The 17195-nt window shown below is 39.7% G+C and overlaps 1 protein-coding gene across 2 annotated transcripts in view; it reads right to left on the bottom strand.

The window, feature by feature from the left end:
• Positions 1-17195, bottom strand: part of EML5 (EMAP like 5) — a 198622-nt gene that overhangs the window by 3082 nt on the left and 178345 nt on the right. Inside the window, exons 32-41 of one of the 2 annotated variants that reach the window (XM_023205396.1) lie at positions 11662-11835; positions 10848-11056; positions 8962-9119; positions 6630-6744; positions 5146-5334; positions 4782-4954; positions 2642-2804; positions 2226-2329; positions 751-904; positions 158-258 (exon numbers count right to left, since the gene is read on the bottom strand). In XM_023205396.1, coding sequence (XP_023061164.1) covers positions 158-258; positions 751-904; positions 2226-2329; positions 2642-2804; positions 4782-4954; positions 5146-5334; positions 6630-6744; positions 8962-9119; positions 10848-11056; positions 11662-11835 — 1540 coding nt within the window. Of the gene's footprint in view, positions 1-110; positions 259-750; positions 905-2225; positions 2330-2641; positions 2805-4781; positions 4955-5145; positions 5335-6629; positions 6745-8961; positions 9120-10847; positions 11057-11661; positions 11836-17195 lie in introns of both variants that reach the window. The other variant, XM_026455498.1, reaches the window with a different exon arrangement.

The following is a 17195-nucleotide window of genomic DNA, read 5'->3' as shown; positions in this document are numbered from 1 at the left end:
GCATTTAAGGATGAGATTGTGAAGAGCCATCTGGTTATACTACCTCCTGCAAATGTTGACTAGCTGGTTTCATAAACCAAAGCTGTAGGGGTTGTTGTATTGTCTCTTACCTAGTAACATAGTCTGCTCTTCTTCATGGGCTGAGAAAGTTACTAACCTGCAGTCATCACCTCCAGCACTAACAACATGTCGATCACCACTGGTAAATCGAATATTTGTCACGTGGGGCGAATGACCCAAGAACCTTTTGTGTTTTGCCTAAAAAACAATGAGACAGAGCTTAGGGCATTTGGTGCACACTCACATCAAAGGATCTTACTAGGAACTGTAATCTCTATCACAAGAGCTGTGGAGAGAGTAGGGAGTTACCACTGCAGCCAGTGATTAGAATGCATTTTCAGCATGAGTAATGGATCTGCAAAACCCGGCTGTGTGGGCAGTCAGAAGTCTCCAGGTACTCTTGACAATTTTTCTCTAAGGAGAAGCATTTGAACTTTGGTAACTGATGATAGGTTTTGTGAAAAGCTAATTACCGCTTTTGTAGGATAGTTCCAAAGACTGTATTACTCAAGGGAGAGGATTTGTTTCTAATAGCTTTTATTTCAGAGTAAACATTTAGAAAGTTTGGGGAAAAATGTAGCAACTAGGACAAAACATTTTAAATATATGGGAAAAAGTGCTGATGATAAGACATGATAAGACATCAAAATTAGGAGTAAACTGATAATAGTAAACAAAACACAAACTTACAAATTTTTCTGGACATGGGAAGTCAAATAACTTAACCATGCCAAAGTCATCTCCTGTTACAAGACTGATTCCTGAATGAGATACACAGGCACAGTTGACATCAGCTTTCTCAGCATGTCTGGACCAGATTCCCAAAACCTCATCTCCTAGAATACTATAGGGAAGGAACAAAAGAAAACTCATAGCAAGTGCGGGCAGGTTGACTATATTCAAAAAGTTTCTTGGCAGTTAACATACAGGAAGTAAATTATGGTAAGGCAAGTTGTTTGGAGACCTGAATTTCATCAGGATATCAACTCCTGCCTTTTAAAAATGTAATTTTATAATTTGAAGGGTTTCTAGATTAATCCTTTTAAGATTAAAGTAGTACTTTATGAAAACTGATAGAACTATTTTTTTTTTCTTTTTTCTTTTTTTTTTGAGACGGAATTTCGCTCTTGTTACCCAGGCTGGAGTGCAATGGCACGATCTCGGCTCACTGCAACCTCTGCCTCCTGGGTTAAAGCTATTCTCCTGCCTCAGCCTCCCGAGTAGCTGGGATTACAGGCATGCACCACCATGCCTGGCTTATTTTGTATTTTTAGTAGAGACAGGGTTTCTCCATGTTGGTCAGGCTAGTCTCGAACTCCCGACCTCAGGTGATCACCCCCCTCAGCCTCCCAAAGTGCTGGGATTACAGGCATAAGCCACTGCACCTGGCCAAAAATTTATAGAACTCTTTTTCAAATTAAAAGTGCTACTTGGCTGGGTCTGGCAGCACATACCTGTAATCCCAACATTTTGGGAAGCTGAGGCAGGAGGACTGCTTGAGGCCAAGAGTTTGAGACCAGCCTGGGCAATACTGTCAAAAATAAAAGTGACTTATGACAGGAATTTTTTAAAAAATTTCAGAGATGGGGTCACGCTATGTTGCCCAGGCTGGTCTCAAACTCCTAGGCTCAAGTGATCCTCCCACCTCGGCCTGCTGCATCAGAGATTACAGGCGTGAGCCACTATATGCCTGGCAGATACAGGAATTTGATAGCCTTTTTCATTGACCAAAAAAATGGATACTCATTGTTACCTGTCATACAGCCAGAAAATTTGAACAAATGTGGAAGCTTTGACTTCTAATAGATTCAAGATAGCATTCCTTTAAATAGAGAACTAATAACAGTTGCTTAAAAGCACCCAATACCTTTTTGCCAGTCATTAAATTTAATGTTAAGAAAAATATCAGGGTATCTTTAAAGTTAAAACTTTGATTTCCTTAAAAAAAAAATTGGTAAATCATGGAAACTGATAAAACATGGAAATATATTCAATAAAAAGGGGTCCCAACATGAACATACCATTTCAAAATATGGTAACAAAAACTTGAAACTCAATTACTATTCCTTAGTGGAATTGCTCTAACAGCTCAGAAATAGGATTTTCCAATTTTTCTAACCGGCCTTCAAAGTCAGTTCTTGCCTTGTGAATATATAAGTATTTACCTAGTCCATGTAGCCCAAGTAATTCTGTCAATAGCGGCATGATCCATAAGATGTTTTCCTGAAGGCACTTCATAGATATGCCGTTTATAGCAGCCACTAGAGACCTTTCACCAGATTCAAATGGGACAAGAATTCCATTAGGTGAGAGACAAAATCCACAGGGGGTTTACAGAATACTAGCATATTGCTACTTGATTTACATGTCTAACATTATTAAGTATGCAAAAGATCACTACATAAACTTAAAGGAGAAAAGCACTGATAAGTGGGGAAGGAAAGAGGAGCTGTAGGTCGGAAGATACAAAGGCAGGAGTTGAGAAGCTGGAGCTCCAGAGCTGAGGAGCTTCAAATGCATTCACTAACATGAAATGTAGAAGCAGAACTTGCCACCTGGGTATATAGTATTGGTATTGTACCTGGAGATATCTGCTATCTGCAGAGAAGTCCATTTGAATGACAAAGCTTGGAATGTCTTTGCAGTAGCTGATTCTGTTAAGAGTGGGGCCCAATGTTAGGTCATAAAAATCCACTGAGTTCTCACTAGAACCCACTGCCAGATACCGGGAATCCGGACTAAATCTGAATCAAAACAAAACATGTGAAAAGTATTAGACCACATGAAGCATTATAAATATTTAAGATCAGTGACTTTTCCTTTCTAGTTCTTAAAAGTAATGTGTGATACAGCCTCAAATAGATTTACCTGACAGATACAACTGATTATGTATACTGACATTGTCTGGGTTACATGAAATAAGGAAGCTTTATATTTTACTTCAATTTAAAATATTTCTGCAATTGTCATCTCCCAATTCCTTTAAAAACATCTCATGGTTTAAAAAAGCTTTTTTAGGCCGGGCCCGGTGGCTCACGCCTGTAATCTCAGAACTTTAGGAGGCGGAGGCAGGCAGATAACCTGAGGTCGGGCGTTTGAGACCAGCCTGACCACTATGGAGAAACCCTGTCTCTACTAAAAATACAAAATTAGCCAGGTGTGGTGGTGCATGCCTGTAATCTCAGCTACTCGGGAGGCTGAGGCAGGAGAATCGCTTGAACCGGGGAGGCAGAGGTTGTGGTGAGCCGAGATTGCGCCATTGCACTCCAGCATGGGCAACAAGAGCAAAACTCTGCCTCAAAAAAAAAAAAAAAAAAAAAAAAAAGAAAAATTTAAATTTTTAAAATAGAAGCGGGGTCTAAGTTGCCCAGCTGGTACCAAACTCTTGGCCTCAAGCAATCCTTCCCCCTTGGCCTCCCAAAGTACTGGGATTACAGGTGTGAGCCACCACACCCAGCCAAAACATCAGCTTTTAAAAGCCATTGGCATTACATAATAAGCTAACAATTCATTAAGGTAGTTTTCTTCCATCTGGGAAAAAACGTTGTCTTAATATTAAGCAAAGAACACAGCTCAGCTTAACCTCCAGTTATTAAGGTGAAGTGACACAACTTGAAGCTTGGAAGAATTTTTTTTCTTTTCTTTTTTTTTTTTTTTGAGACAGAGTCTCGCTCTTCTCCCCCAGGCTGGAGTGTGATAGCGCAATCTCTGCCTCCCAGGTTCAAGCGATTCTCCTGTCTCGGCGCCCCAGTAGCTGGGATTATAGGCGCCTGCCACCACGCCTGACTAATTTTTGTATTTTTAGTTGAGACGGGGTTTCACCATGTCGGCCAGGCTGGTCTCAAGCTCCTGACCTCAGGCAATCTGCCTGCCTTGGCCTCCCAAAGTGCCGGGATTACAGGCGTGAGCCACCACGCCCGACCTGAAGAACTTATTTAAAAGACAAAGTGATGTGCTATTTGCCTAGCAATCCCTGGAGTCATGAGGCAATTCAGTCTCTTGAAATGGCCCATGAGTCATATTGAGGTACCACAGGGACATGTAAAAGCTAAGGGAAGCCACTGTTACTGTTTTATATATTGAAGTTCTGAGGAAGGTTTCATTTGTAAAAGGATTTTACTGATGAAAAGCGTACAAGCTTTTGACAGACCTAGATTCAATAATCTTATCTACTGATCACACAGAAGTACTCAGTAAATGGTAGCCACTGTTGAAAAATGCTTAAGCACTGAAAATCAAAGGTTTAAGAAACATTTAAATTAATCTGGATTCTGGAACATTTAATCAATAGGTATTGATTAAATTAATGAACTACATATTCCCAAACTGAGGTTATTAAGAGAAGATACATTTGGAATCACAACTTTAGTTTTCCAGGGTGACAACTTTTGAAGGGCAGGTGGCTCTCTTGTGTTACAGTGGGAGATACCTCTTGGCAGAATGAACTTAATGGACATGGCTAAGTGTTAACATGAATTCATCAAACATTACCTACTAGTACTTGCTATTATAAGGCACCGTGGTTGGTGCCCAGTGGGTTTATAATTTAGCAAGAAGAATTAAGCAAGTATACAAACAGCCATATTTTAGCATATAATTTATAATGTGGGAAATGCTACAGGCCCTGGGGACCTCTTTTTGAAGGCATGGCTAAGGAAAATTTTTCAAATGGAAGTTGAATCAAGTACATATTAGCAACTCTATTCCATTTGTTCACTAACCTGATATCATGGATTGCACATCTCCTGTCTCTCTTCTTTCCCCATATTTTTAGAGAACTCACTAGTAAAATGATAAATTCTCCATTTTTCATTCCAATAGCCACCATGTCCCCTTCAGGGCTATAACACACAGTACGAGCAGCATGCCCCAAATTCACTTTGTTTAACATCTTCTGCATTAAAAAAGAAGAAGAAGAAGAAGAAGAGTCATAGGAAACAACATTAAGTACTTCTAAATTAAACCCATTTCCCTCAAAAATTCTCAACTTAATTCTGAGATAGTTCTTTAAGCACTAGCAATTTAGAACTTCCAACTTTTCTTTTCAGAAACTGTAACCTCTTTTAAAAAATTATCCGTACTTACTTTATCAGCAATATCCCAAAGTCTCACCGTCCCATCTTCTGCAGCAGAAAGGAAAAAATCCCTGGAAGGATGGGTTGCTAGTCCCCAAATTGGCCCATCCACATGACCGTTAACTAAAATATTACAAGCTGCATTTTTTTCTCCAACTTCGATTATTTCAGCATTCCTTGTCCCAACAAGGATCTTGCCCTGAAACACAAGTAGGACCAATACACTGAATGTAATACAACAGCTGCTCTTCTTCATAATATAAAAATGACTCTCTTGACCTGCTTTCCGAGAACTTTTTGCTTTGAGCTAATCTAGTAGCAAGGCAGTCATTAGCTCATGCAAATTTTTCTATGACCACAGGCACACATCTATCTAAGCACACTGGGCTGGATTACATATTAGAGTCCACGCTACAGAACAGAACTTTTCTGTGGCAGTACACCTGGATTCTTCAATCATCAAAAGTTTTTATTTGATAATCTTAGGATCTCCAAACAGGGTAAGTGCAGTTGGATATAGGAAAAAAGTACTAGAATTTATTTTTTAGTTAAAAAGTGAAAGCTTAACTACTATTTAATATGCAGACTGAAGATAATATCCATATGATTTATAAATACACAGTAAGTACAAACACGCTCAAAAATTTCCATAGGAATTGTAGTGTTGAAGTTTTATTTTGAAATGGACACAGAATTGTACATATTTATGGGGCGTACGGTAATGCACATAACCATCACCTCAGACATTTATCATTTCTTTGTGATGGACACTTTCAAAATCCTCTCTTGTATGTATCTGAAAATATATAAATACGTGATTCTTAACTACGGTCATCCTACAGTACTACAGAATACTAAAACGTACTGCTCCTATCTGGCTGTGTAAAATCCTTTAACCAGTCCTTTCCTATCCCCCTCCTCCTCCCCCTTCTCCGCCTCCAGTAACCACTATTCTGCTGTCCACCTCTGTGGGATCAACGTTTTTAGTTTCTGCATAGGAGTGAGAACATGTATTTATCTTTCTGTGCCTGGCTTGTTTCACTTCACATCATGTCCTCCAGTCCCATTCATGTTGCCACCAAGAATGACAGAATTTCATTATTTTTTATGGCTGAATAGTATTCCATTGTTTGTTTATTACATATTTTATCTAGGGAATGTGTGTTTTTTAAGAAAATGGAGACAGCTGTCCTAATATAAATGAATCAACTGGCAAGAGTTTTCAATTCTGTTTACTAGAGTTGTTGAATTGGCGGATTCTAGAAAATATTGGAGGTTTACATACAGTATTTAGACAGAATAGCTTCCTAGCTTATGCACCACACTGGTCCTAACTTTGGCAAAGAAAGCAGCAAAGACAGAGTAATGCTGGCAAGCAAATCCATCTTTATGCATTATTAAGTATTGTTCATTAAGCTGCAAAGGGTGAGAGAATCACAGTAATAACCACTTTCTATTTTCTGCTGCACTGCATCAGCTCATGGAACATCTTACTTTGCCTCTGCACACAGAACGAACACAATCTGTGGCTTGTCCTGTCTCAAGCCTGAAGGCACGGCACCGCCTCAGTTCCTGATCCCACAGTTTAACCGCTCCTCCTTCTTTTGACCTAAGTAAATAACCAAGCCAGAGTAAGTGTTTATTATTGGCTACTGCAATTTTTATTATAAACAAATACTAAGTTATAAGCAGAATCCTTAAAAAAAAAAAAGGCCCTGATATTTATAATTTACTTCCAATATTCTTCTAAACTATGGCAATTTGAGGATCTACGATATCTCAGTCAAAATAAACATTCAGTTTCAGTGAATTTTGAGAAATACTTTTTTTCTGACATGAGCATAATTTTATTTAGCCTCTACCATACATTATCCTCTCTCATAATACTTTTTCTTTCCTTTTTTTTTTAAGATGGAGTCTCGCTCTATCTCCTAGGCTGGAGTGCAGTGGCACGATCTCAGCTCATTGCAACCTCCGCCTCCTGGGTTCAAGCGATTCTCCTATCTCAGCCTCCCAAGTAGCTGGGATTATAGGCGTGCACCACCCCACTCAGCTAATTTCTGTGTTTTTAGTAGAGCTGGGGTTTCACCACGTTGGCCAGGCTGGTCTTGAACTCCTTGACCTCAGGTGATCCACCCGCCTCGGCCTCCCAAAGTGCTGGGATTCCAGGCGTGAGCCACTGTGCCTGGCCTCATAATACTTCCTGATTAGGAAGATGTAAAAAACAATTTTATTAAAAGGAAACAATTAAAAAAATTAAAAAAACAGTTTTATTAATGGAAATGTAAGGCAAAAATAATAGAATTACAAATGCTGTGCTACAGAGTTGATTTATTATTTTTTTGAGACAGAGTCTTGCTCTGTCACCCAGCCTGGAGTGCAGTGGTGTGATCTCGGCTCACTGCAACCTGTGCCTTGCAGGTTCAAGTGATTCTTCTCCCTCAGCCTCCTGAGTAGCACCACCACTCCTGGCTAATTTTTGCATTTTTAGTAGAGACAGGGTTTCACCATATTGGCCAGGCTGGTCCCAAACTGGACCTCGTGATCTGCCCGCCTTGGCCTCCCAAACTGTTGGGATTACAGGCGTGAGCCACTGTACCCGGCCCAGACTTTATTTTGAAGGCCAAAACAGAAGCATATTTATTCCCTACAAGGTATTAAAATATCTCACTGGAACAGTTTAGCAGGCTTCTAGTGAGCGGGGGTGTGCAGGAGTAAATGACGTGGAAAATACAAGTGTTAAGGGACGAAATAGAGCCCTGGAAGGACTGAAAAATGTATTCCTTCATTTTCTGCTAGATGAATTGCTTGTTTTAAAGCATGCCTATGTGCATTCTTCCTCTATGTGAAAGGCATAAATTCTGCACTTGTGTTTAACATATGTGGGTTCTTTCAATCCTGTATTGAAATGTAGTTCTTAGTCACCTATATGTCATGTTTATTTTTTGTTTTTGTTTTTCAAACGGGGTCTCACTCTGTCACCCAGGCTGGTGTGCAGTGGCACTATCACAGCTCACTAAGGTCTCAACCTCCCCAGGCTCAGTGATCCTCCCACTTCAGCCTCCTGAGTAGCTGGGACTACAGGCGTGCACCGCCACACCCAGCTAATTGTGTTTTCTATAGAGATGGGGTTTCACCGTGTTGCCCAGACTGGTCTCAAACTCCTGGGCTCAAGCAATCCGCCTGCCTCAGCCTCCCAAAGTGCTAAGATTACAGGTGTGAGCCACTGCGCCTGGCCTACATGTCATGTTTCAACATGCATATGACTATGTTGGTGACAAATCAAATCATAAGTATCTGCTTACTGTTGGGAGATTTGAAAATCACTCAGAAAAGACCTCTTCTCAAATTTTGAGGTCTTGTATACAGTTTAAGTTTGCCTCAAGCAAAAGGAAACAAGGCAGTTCTTTCTAGTTCCTTCATCCTTTTCTAAAGCAACAATGTGCATTCTACTCCTTAGAATCCATTCTAAACAAAAAAGAGAGCAGGCAAAATACAACCCTGGCTCCAGATTCCCCCATGGGCCTCCTACTCAGCAAATATGTACACAGGCATACAGACATTAAGAAAAGTAACTCAACTTGTAGGACAGCTACCTATCCACACCTCAGAAAAAGTATCACCCCACATGAAAAAAATTGGAAGTGAATTAATATCAGAAATGAGAATCAATAGAAGGCACATAAAAGGTAATAAAGGAAAAGCATATGAGGAGAAAGGTCAGAGAGGACACACTGTGTAGCCTAGAAACAACTAGAATAATTAACTGCAAACCTCAGATAGGTCACAAATGCATAAATATTCTGTGAAAAGAAAGAGGACTCACGGCCTTTCCTTTCCCCCAGTCACGATAAGTCCATCTCGCAGGGTGGTGTACATGGCAAACACAGGCCCGTTGTGAGCTCTCGCCACGATTCTACACAATATGTGATCTTTCCACACACAGACATCACCACTGATGGTACCTGTAAACGTCAAGTTATTCTGAAAAGGAGTGGGGGAGGGGGAGACAAACTCATCAAAAGTTCAAATAGAGTTCAAATAGATAATTTTCTATGTATGTGCAATGCTGTCTCACCCTTGATACAAAAGAGCATGCATCGTGTAGTGGCAGCAGCAGCGCTGAATTCAAGAGTCAGGAAACCTGAACTGGAGGCTTAGCTTTGTCAGGACCTTTTCCTTTCCAAGTCTGTTGCTTATTAGCTAGAATAACCCTGGAGAATTCTTCCCTTCCAATTCTAACATACTGTAATTCTAGAGTTTATTTTTTATTTTTTTGAGACAGAGTTTCGCTCTTTGTTGCCCAGGCTGGAGTGCAATGGCGCGATCTCAGCTCACCACAACCTCTGCCTCCCAGGTTCAAGCAATTCTCTTGTCTCAGCATCCCGCGTAGCTGGGATTACAGGCACTTGCCACCATGCCTGGCTAATTTTTTATTTTTAGTAGAGACGGGGTTTCACCCTGTTGGCCAGGCCAGTCTTGAACTCCTGAACTCAGGTGATCTGCCCGCCTCAGCCTCCCTAAATGCTAAGATTACAGGCGTGAGCCACTGTGCCCGGCCTGAGCCATGGCGCCTGGCCTGGTCTTATATTAAGAATACCCAAAATGTTCAACTGAAATTTGACATGGCACAAACATTTCAATGGTCTTTTTCTCAAAAACGTTTAAGTGTACTTAAATATTCTATAATTATAACTTTTCCTGTAAGTATTGCATACCCACATAAACATTTTAATTACAAAATCCACTTAGTTTTTAGATGCACCAAATACAGCCTAGCCAATGCAGGATATTAAAGGAAAGAGACGTGGATTGGAAGCCACAGGTCCAAATGAGACGGAATAAAGTGAGGGGAGAGCAGGGCTCCTGAACACACTTCTCTCAGGGCCAGGAACTGTGCTATTTCCTGCTGTCTCACTACCTCCTTCTTCCCTGGAAGTAGAGACACTGGCCCAGAGCACTTCCAGCTGTATGATAAGCAGTGTGGTAAATGATAAAGAGCAAAGGAAATCCTAAACGCTAGTACCACCTTCAGTCATTTGAAAATCATGTTTCTTGATTTCCCTTTCTTTTACTCTGACAAATTTTTAGGACTGTGAAGAACTACTAGGAAGACAGAAATTTTAGGATGTTTAGGATGACAATTACAAAATGAAGGAAGGCTGTTGAGTATAACAGCAGTCCAAGGAATCAAATGTTCATCATGATCCTTATAATGGTGGCTCACACCTGTAAACCCAGCACTTTGGGAGGTCAAGGTGGGAGGATCACTTGAGCTTAGGAGCTTGAGACCAGCCGAGGCAACATAGTGAAACCCTGTCTCTACTAAAAATGAAAAAAAAATTAGCCAAGCATGGTGGTTCCTGCCCTGTAGTCCCAGCTACTAAGGAGGCAGATTACTTGAATCTGGGAGATGGAGTCTACAGTGAGCTATAAACACACCACAGCACCACAGCCCAGGCGACAGAGTGATATTGTGTCAAAAAAAAAAAAAAAAAAAAAAAATCCTTTTCCCCCTCTCATTAACGTTCTTTTTTACTCCCTAATTTCTGAAAGAACTAGATTTTTGAAAGATGAAATACATGCTTGACCAGGGCATGTAATGATTAGCAGATCACAGTATCATATCAACAACATTAATGTGGCTGAAGATCTAAGGCAAGAAAACGTAAAGTAGTCAAAGTCACACTACGTGCATTTTAAGAGACATACTGCACCAAATGCAATAGCGAGCATGGTCTGCATCCGGGCATCTTCCAGTGTGCTCAGTAGCCCTTTTCTGCTAAGAAGAGCCCTTCCTGCCAGGGTCCAGAACTTCACATGTTTTACTCCCACCGAGACAAACTGGGTATCTGAATCTGGTCGGAATTCTGCCACAAAAATACGTTGATTGTGACCAGCTCTGCTGGCAATTTTGGCACCTGACAAGATACAACAAAATTATCTAGGTTATTACAAGAACCAAGCTAATCAACAGCATCAAACAAATACGTAAAATACATGGTTCAAATAACAGAGGCTTAGAAGAGAGGCCAATGGCCCCTGCTCTACTACCTAGCAATACATGATTTACAATTATTTGTGTATCGAGTCCTTTTCACTTATCTTCATTCCATTAACTTTTCTTTATACAACTTAAACGTTTTGTCTAAAGTGTGGTAGGTAATATTATCTTGCTGATCTGCCATTATCATTAGAAATATACATAATTTTCATTGATAAGAATCTCTAAAACTAATCAAATCATTAATAATAAACATAGTTTCTTGCTGAAGAAAATAGCAGCGAATCATTTGTAATACTAATAATGGTTTCATTAATTTATCTGGTTTTGTGAGGTTACAGTTCCACCGGGCTTTTAACGTGAAATATACCTGCAGTACCACTAACCGTGTACAGTATATTGTGTAGGCCTACACTGAGTAATTATTTCAACCACCAACTTTAAGGCAGATATTAAATACAGAATTCCTACTACCCTTGTATTCTTGTTTTTTAAAAAATCAAACACACAAAAGAATCCTACCTTCCTGCCATCTCCAAATGGTAATAGTATGTTCTGGGTCTAGTCCCACAGAAAGCAATAGTTTGCCCGTAGCACTGAAGCTGACTGAACATACTCCCTTTGAATGGTAGCATCTTAGGATAGACAAAGTCTGCTTGTTCATTGCATCCCAGATGTGAATAGAAGGAGCTGCAGCTAAATAAAGATAATATCAAAAGTTGTAATCTACCTGTTTAAATGTTTCTGTTTCTAAAGCTGATGCATATTCATCTCTGAAACATGGACAAATATGTACCAAATAAAAACTGTACTAAACAAAGAACAGCTCAAAACTAAGACTGAACTTAAAAAAGGAAAAGGAGTTTTGGGGGTGGGGAGGAAAGAAAAGGAAAAAATATAGAACACTTCTTCTGGCTATATTCCAAATTGCATTTTTGGAAAAACAGCATTTAGACAAGCAAATCAGGCAATCTCAACTTTAAACAATTCAAAACAAATGCATGTTTTATGTATACTTTTAATCTTTATACAATTACATGGAAAACTATACAAATATTACACAATAAATATTAAACACCAAGTATACATTCAGTACTGATGTTACCTGAAAGAGAAATGAAAAGCAGACACAAATTGAGAAAGGCAGTAGATAGGAAACCACCTGAATAGATCTCAAAAGAAATTTTCAACCATAAACAGACAGACATCTGGTAAAAAGCTAAGTTCATATCACTTTATAAGACATGTACTTAAAAAACAGGATTTCATGAGAAAGATAAAACTGCTCATCTTTAAAAAATGTGGTTATTATTATTAATCTTATGTAGCTTATTTCTGCTGCTTAAAAAAATTATCTCAGTTCTCCGTATTTTCTAAAGTTAAAAAATTATAGCTTTATATTTTCTTTTTTATGAACTGCACCCTATAAAAATGAATAGGGATAGGTCAATTCAGCAGTTAATTCAATCTCAGAACATAAGTACTTTTAATGAAGCAATAAAAATACTAAAGTGCATTTACTTCAAATTATAAATGTTATGCTTTAAAAATAGAGAAACATTAAATAAGACAAGCTGCCTGAAATCATTCAGTGCAGAAATAAATGTCAGTCTCTAAAGAAAATATTCTGATAAATTTAGATTATATTTTATACCATCTGCTATTTGTAATACACAATGATAAATTAAATCTGGCAGTTCTTCAAAGCAGTTAAAATATATTAAACCAGAGACTTAGAGTATCATTAAGTAGAAATTGTTCAAAGATTTATGCAACTGTAAAATATCAAAACTACATGGAAATATACATAAAAGTTTATCATATAATAAAATAGGTTATGTTTGTAAAATGTATGACAATAATGCAAGTATTGAACTAAAATTAAAATATTCTTCATTCATTAAAAGTCAAAGTACCCCAAGGCACAGGTAAATTTAACCTCCATAAAGAATGTTAGGTGGCTTAAATTTAAAATGTAACTATATACCAGATCACTCTATAAATTTTGCCAGTGATAAATGTTATATAAATATTGTTGAATGTTTACAAAATGCACCTCTAGGCAATTCACGTTATATTTGCCAAATTGTGATGAGGTAGACAGTAGATTTTCAAGAAATATCACTAATTTTTGCCTCCAAATTTAATACGCCACAAGTTTAAATGTTTTATTTATCTAAATTTAAACAGCAAGTAATCTTAAATTATATTACTGAGTTTCTCATTTTTATAAAAAATTAAAGGAGATGGCAAGAAGGTGAAACCAGAATTTATGTTTTAAAACCTACAGGTATGTAAGGTAATGGAATTGCCACACACTTATACTGCTCTAAACTTACATCAGTAACAGTATTTAAAACTAAAATTACTGCACATTTTCAGGCCTCTCGAAGTTACTAAAGATGAAACTATGTTCATTAAGTATATTGTATTTTCTCCTATCATTTGGAAATGATCATTCCTGATGCTTGGGTAACACATATACAATTCTTACTCCTCCTGTTCCAGGAGGCCATGAGGTATTAAGTACCTATCATGGCAGGCATGTCATTGGGGACATCTCATATTTTCTAACGCTTACCTTCTAGGTAGGTACGTTTTTTCCTGAACTCAGCCTCAGAGAGGATAACTGACTTGCCCTAATACAACTCCGAGCTGGGAGAGGCAGCACAGGTATACTGTTCTCAGGATCCAGGTTCCATTCTCGCTCTTTTCCCCATATCTAGCTCCCTCCAGAAAATCAATCCCAGTAACTTTTCACTACCGTTTTTAACTCTTAGTTTCCTGTATAGAGATGCCGTGTCTCTATAAATTGTTATTTGGGTCTTACAAGAATCAAAGTTTTAAAGGATATTCTTCATCCCCGAGTTTGCCTTGGATGCAGTATAATAAAAACTGTATTTTTTTTTTGAGATGGAGTTTCACTCTTGTTGCCCAGGCTGGAGTGCAATGGCATGATCTTGGCTCACTGCAACCTCTGTCTCCCAGTTCAAGCGATTCTCCTGCCTCAGCCTCCTGCGTAGCTGGGATTACAGGCACCCCCCACCACACCTGGCTAATTTTGTATTTTTAGAAGAGACGGGTATCTCCATGTTGGTCAGGCTGGTCTGAAACTCCCGACCTCAGGTGATCTGCCTGCCTCTCAAAGTGCTAGGATTACAGGCATGATCCACCATGCCTGGCCTGATAAAGACTGTATTTTAAAAGAAAATTTTAACATGGGCCATTCGATATGCCAATTGTATTTTGCCCTTCAGTCTCTGTAGTGAGTAACTCCTTACTGCATACTCAGCATCCATTACATCCTTTCTTCCTACCGAGGCTCCAATTTTATTCAGCAATCTACTCTCTCCTAGAGTGCAACTGATTCAGGGGAAACAAACTGCATGCTCAACTAATAAAGTCTGAGCCCACTGTGATAATACTGCCTCCACTCCCAACCCAGACCTCAGTGATTAGTTTAATAACCCAGATTTAAACCAATCAGCACATGGTATTCCCCTAGTATCTTCTTAGTTCGAGGTTTGCTTTGTGTCCTCACACAGTCAGGCTAAAATGACTCAGTCAGGCTAAAAGCAAGGATTTTTAGGTCATAGTTCTGAAAAGGATTTTCTTCCTTCTTTCCCACTGGATAACAGCAAGGAAGCACATAACTCCAATTGCTACTACAGTCATTTTCACGACCACAAATGCAACCAGCCTTGTAGGTGAAGCCAACACTGTGGATAGCAGAGCAGAAGAGATGGAAAGTCCCTGGGTTCTGGATGACATTGTGAAGCTCCTGAAGTAGCACACTCTGGAGATTCTTGTGTGCTAAGGAATTTCCTTATCCTCTGCTGTAAAATGCAGACACCCACTGAAGTTATTTGATGGGCAACTGCCTGTCACTACAAATAGTAACCAAGACCAGAGAGTGAGTTTTCTCTACTTAATTGCCTTAAGGATCAAAAATATCAAATTCTAAGGTGCAGTCTTAGGAGGGCTGAAATTACTTTGTCAAAGACAAAAGATATTCCCATAGCGTCCACTGAAAACACATCTAATATGTTCAATGGTAACTTTTCTTTTTTCTTTTTGAGACAAGGTCTCACTCTGTCACCCAGGCTGGAGTGCCATGATGCGATCATGACACACTGCAGCCTCGAATTCCTGGGCTCAATTGATCTACCTACCTCAGCCTCCCAAGTAGCTGGATCTACAGTCACATGCCACCACACCCATCTAAGTTTTGTATATTTTTGTAGAGTTGGGGTTTCTCATGTTGCCCAGGCTGGTCTTGAACTCCTGAGTTCAAGCAATCCACCCACTTCAGCCTCCCAAAGTGCTAGGACTGCTGGGCGTGGCGACTCATGCCTGTAATCCCAGCACTTTGGGAGGCTGAGGCGGGTGGATAACTTGAAGTAAGGAGTTTGAGACCAGCCTAGCCAACATGGTGAAACTCCATCTCTACTAAAAATACAAAAAATTAGCTAGGCATGGTGGCAGTCACCTGTAATCCCAGGTACTTGGGAGGCTGAGGCAGGAGAAATGCTTGAACCCGGGAAATGGAAATTGCAGTGAGCCAAGATTGCGCCACTGCATTACAGTCTGGGAAATAAGAGTGAAACTCCATCTCAAAAAAAGAAAAAACAAAACAGAAAAACCCAAAGTGCTACGATTACAGGTGTGAGCTACTGTGCCCAGCTCATATCTCTTCTAATGTATTTATTCTCCCATATTCCAAAGTGACAATTTAAAAACTTTATCCTTGTTCCAACCCAATACCCGTTCCCCACCTCCTCACTCTCAGTGGACGATACAGGGAAAATGGAAGTCATTAGAGAGTACTTCCTTATTTTCTCATCCCCAAATCCACCAGCCTTCTCACATTTGTACAAGAAAGAATGTCGAATAAATTTTACTCCTTATATCTGTGGATAATTTCTTCCTGCCAAACTGACTTCTCTCAAAGTATTCCCCATCCCATTTAGCTCACTGTTCAAGCAAAAAGTTAACAACTGGCCTTGATTCCTCACTTTGTTATACCCCCATATCCAATTAATCAGAAAAGATTACTGGCTTTACTCCAGAATACACCCCATATTTGTCTCGTTCTCTCCACATTCATTCCTGCCACCCCACTTAACTGTTTTTCGCTTGGACTGCTATAACGGACCCCTAATTTTCCAGTTTTCTCTCTTCCCCCTCTACATTCTCAATAGTGTAGTGAGAGTGGTTTTCTCAAAGTATAAATTAGGTCACATCACTCCCTTGTTTAAAATTCTCCAGTGACAGACTCTGCACTTAGCATGAATCCAAACTCTTCTCCCTGAGCTACAACATCCTGCATGAGATTACCACTCTACCTCCCTACATTCATCTCAGAGGCCTTCCTCCAGTCACACTGACCTTCCAGTTTCTTGATCCAGCTTTAGGGCTTACGCAGGAAAGATTTAATATAAGCAGGCCCAAGGTTACTGTCATCAGAAGGGCCTGCTTGCGGGGCTAGCTCTTGACCAGTGTGTAAGAATGTTTGAAGTGTTCTCCATGATGACAAAGCTCTTCTGTCCACCTGGGGCGCTGAACACTTGCTTTCTTCAGGGCGTCTGGTATTTTGGTAGTTGAGGCTCGTCTTTATCCCTATGTGACCAGCCCCCAATAAAAAGTCTGGACTCTGAGACTTCAGTAGGCTTGCCTACGCAGAAACACCTCATGTGTGGTGCTGGATTTGACTGCTGGAGGAAGAAGCAGGTTCTGTGGCACCCTGGCACAAGGATGGTGGAGAGACATAGAAACCCTGTAACTAGATGCTCCAGATTCTACCTCATGTGTCTTTTCCCTTTTCTGTTCACTGTAATAAACTAAAGGCTTAAGTACCTCTGAGTCCTGTGATTTCTCCTAGTGAACTGCTGAATGTGTGGGAAGTCTTGGGACCCCTGAAACTGGTCTAAGCCTGCAGCCCCCAGATCACGCCTCAGCTATCCACTCCTGGCATAGCTGAATGTTACCACCTCTGAGAAAACAAATGCTTTGTTTTATTGCCATCATCTCATTTTTTTTTTTTTTTTTTTTTTTTT

Source organism: Piliocolobus tephrosceles, chromosome 6 (genome assembly GCF_002776525.5).
Source record: "Piliocolobus tephrosceles isolate RC106 chromosome 6, ASM277652v3, whole genome shotgun sequence".
Lineage (NCBI taxonomy): Eukaryota > Metazoa > Chordata > Mammalia > Primates > Cercopithecidae > Piliocolobus > Piliocolobus tephrosceles.
Note: the sequence above shows the minus strand (reverse complement) of the source record. Positions and strands in the feature narration are given on the sequence as shown.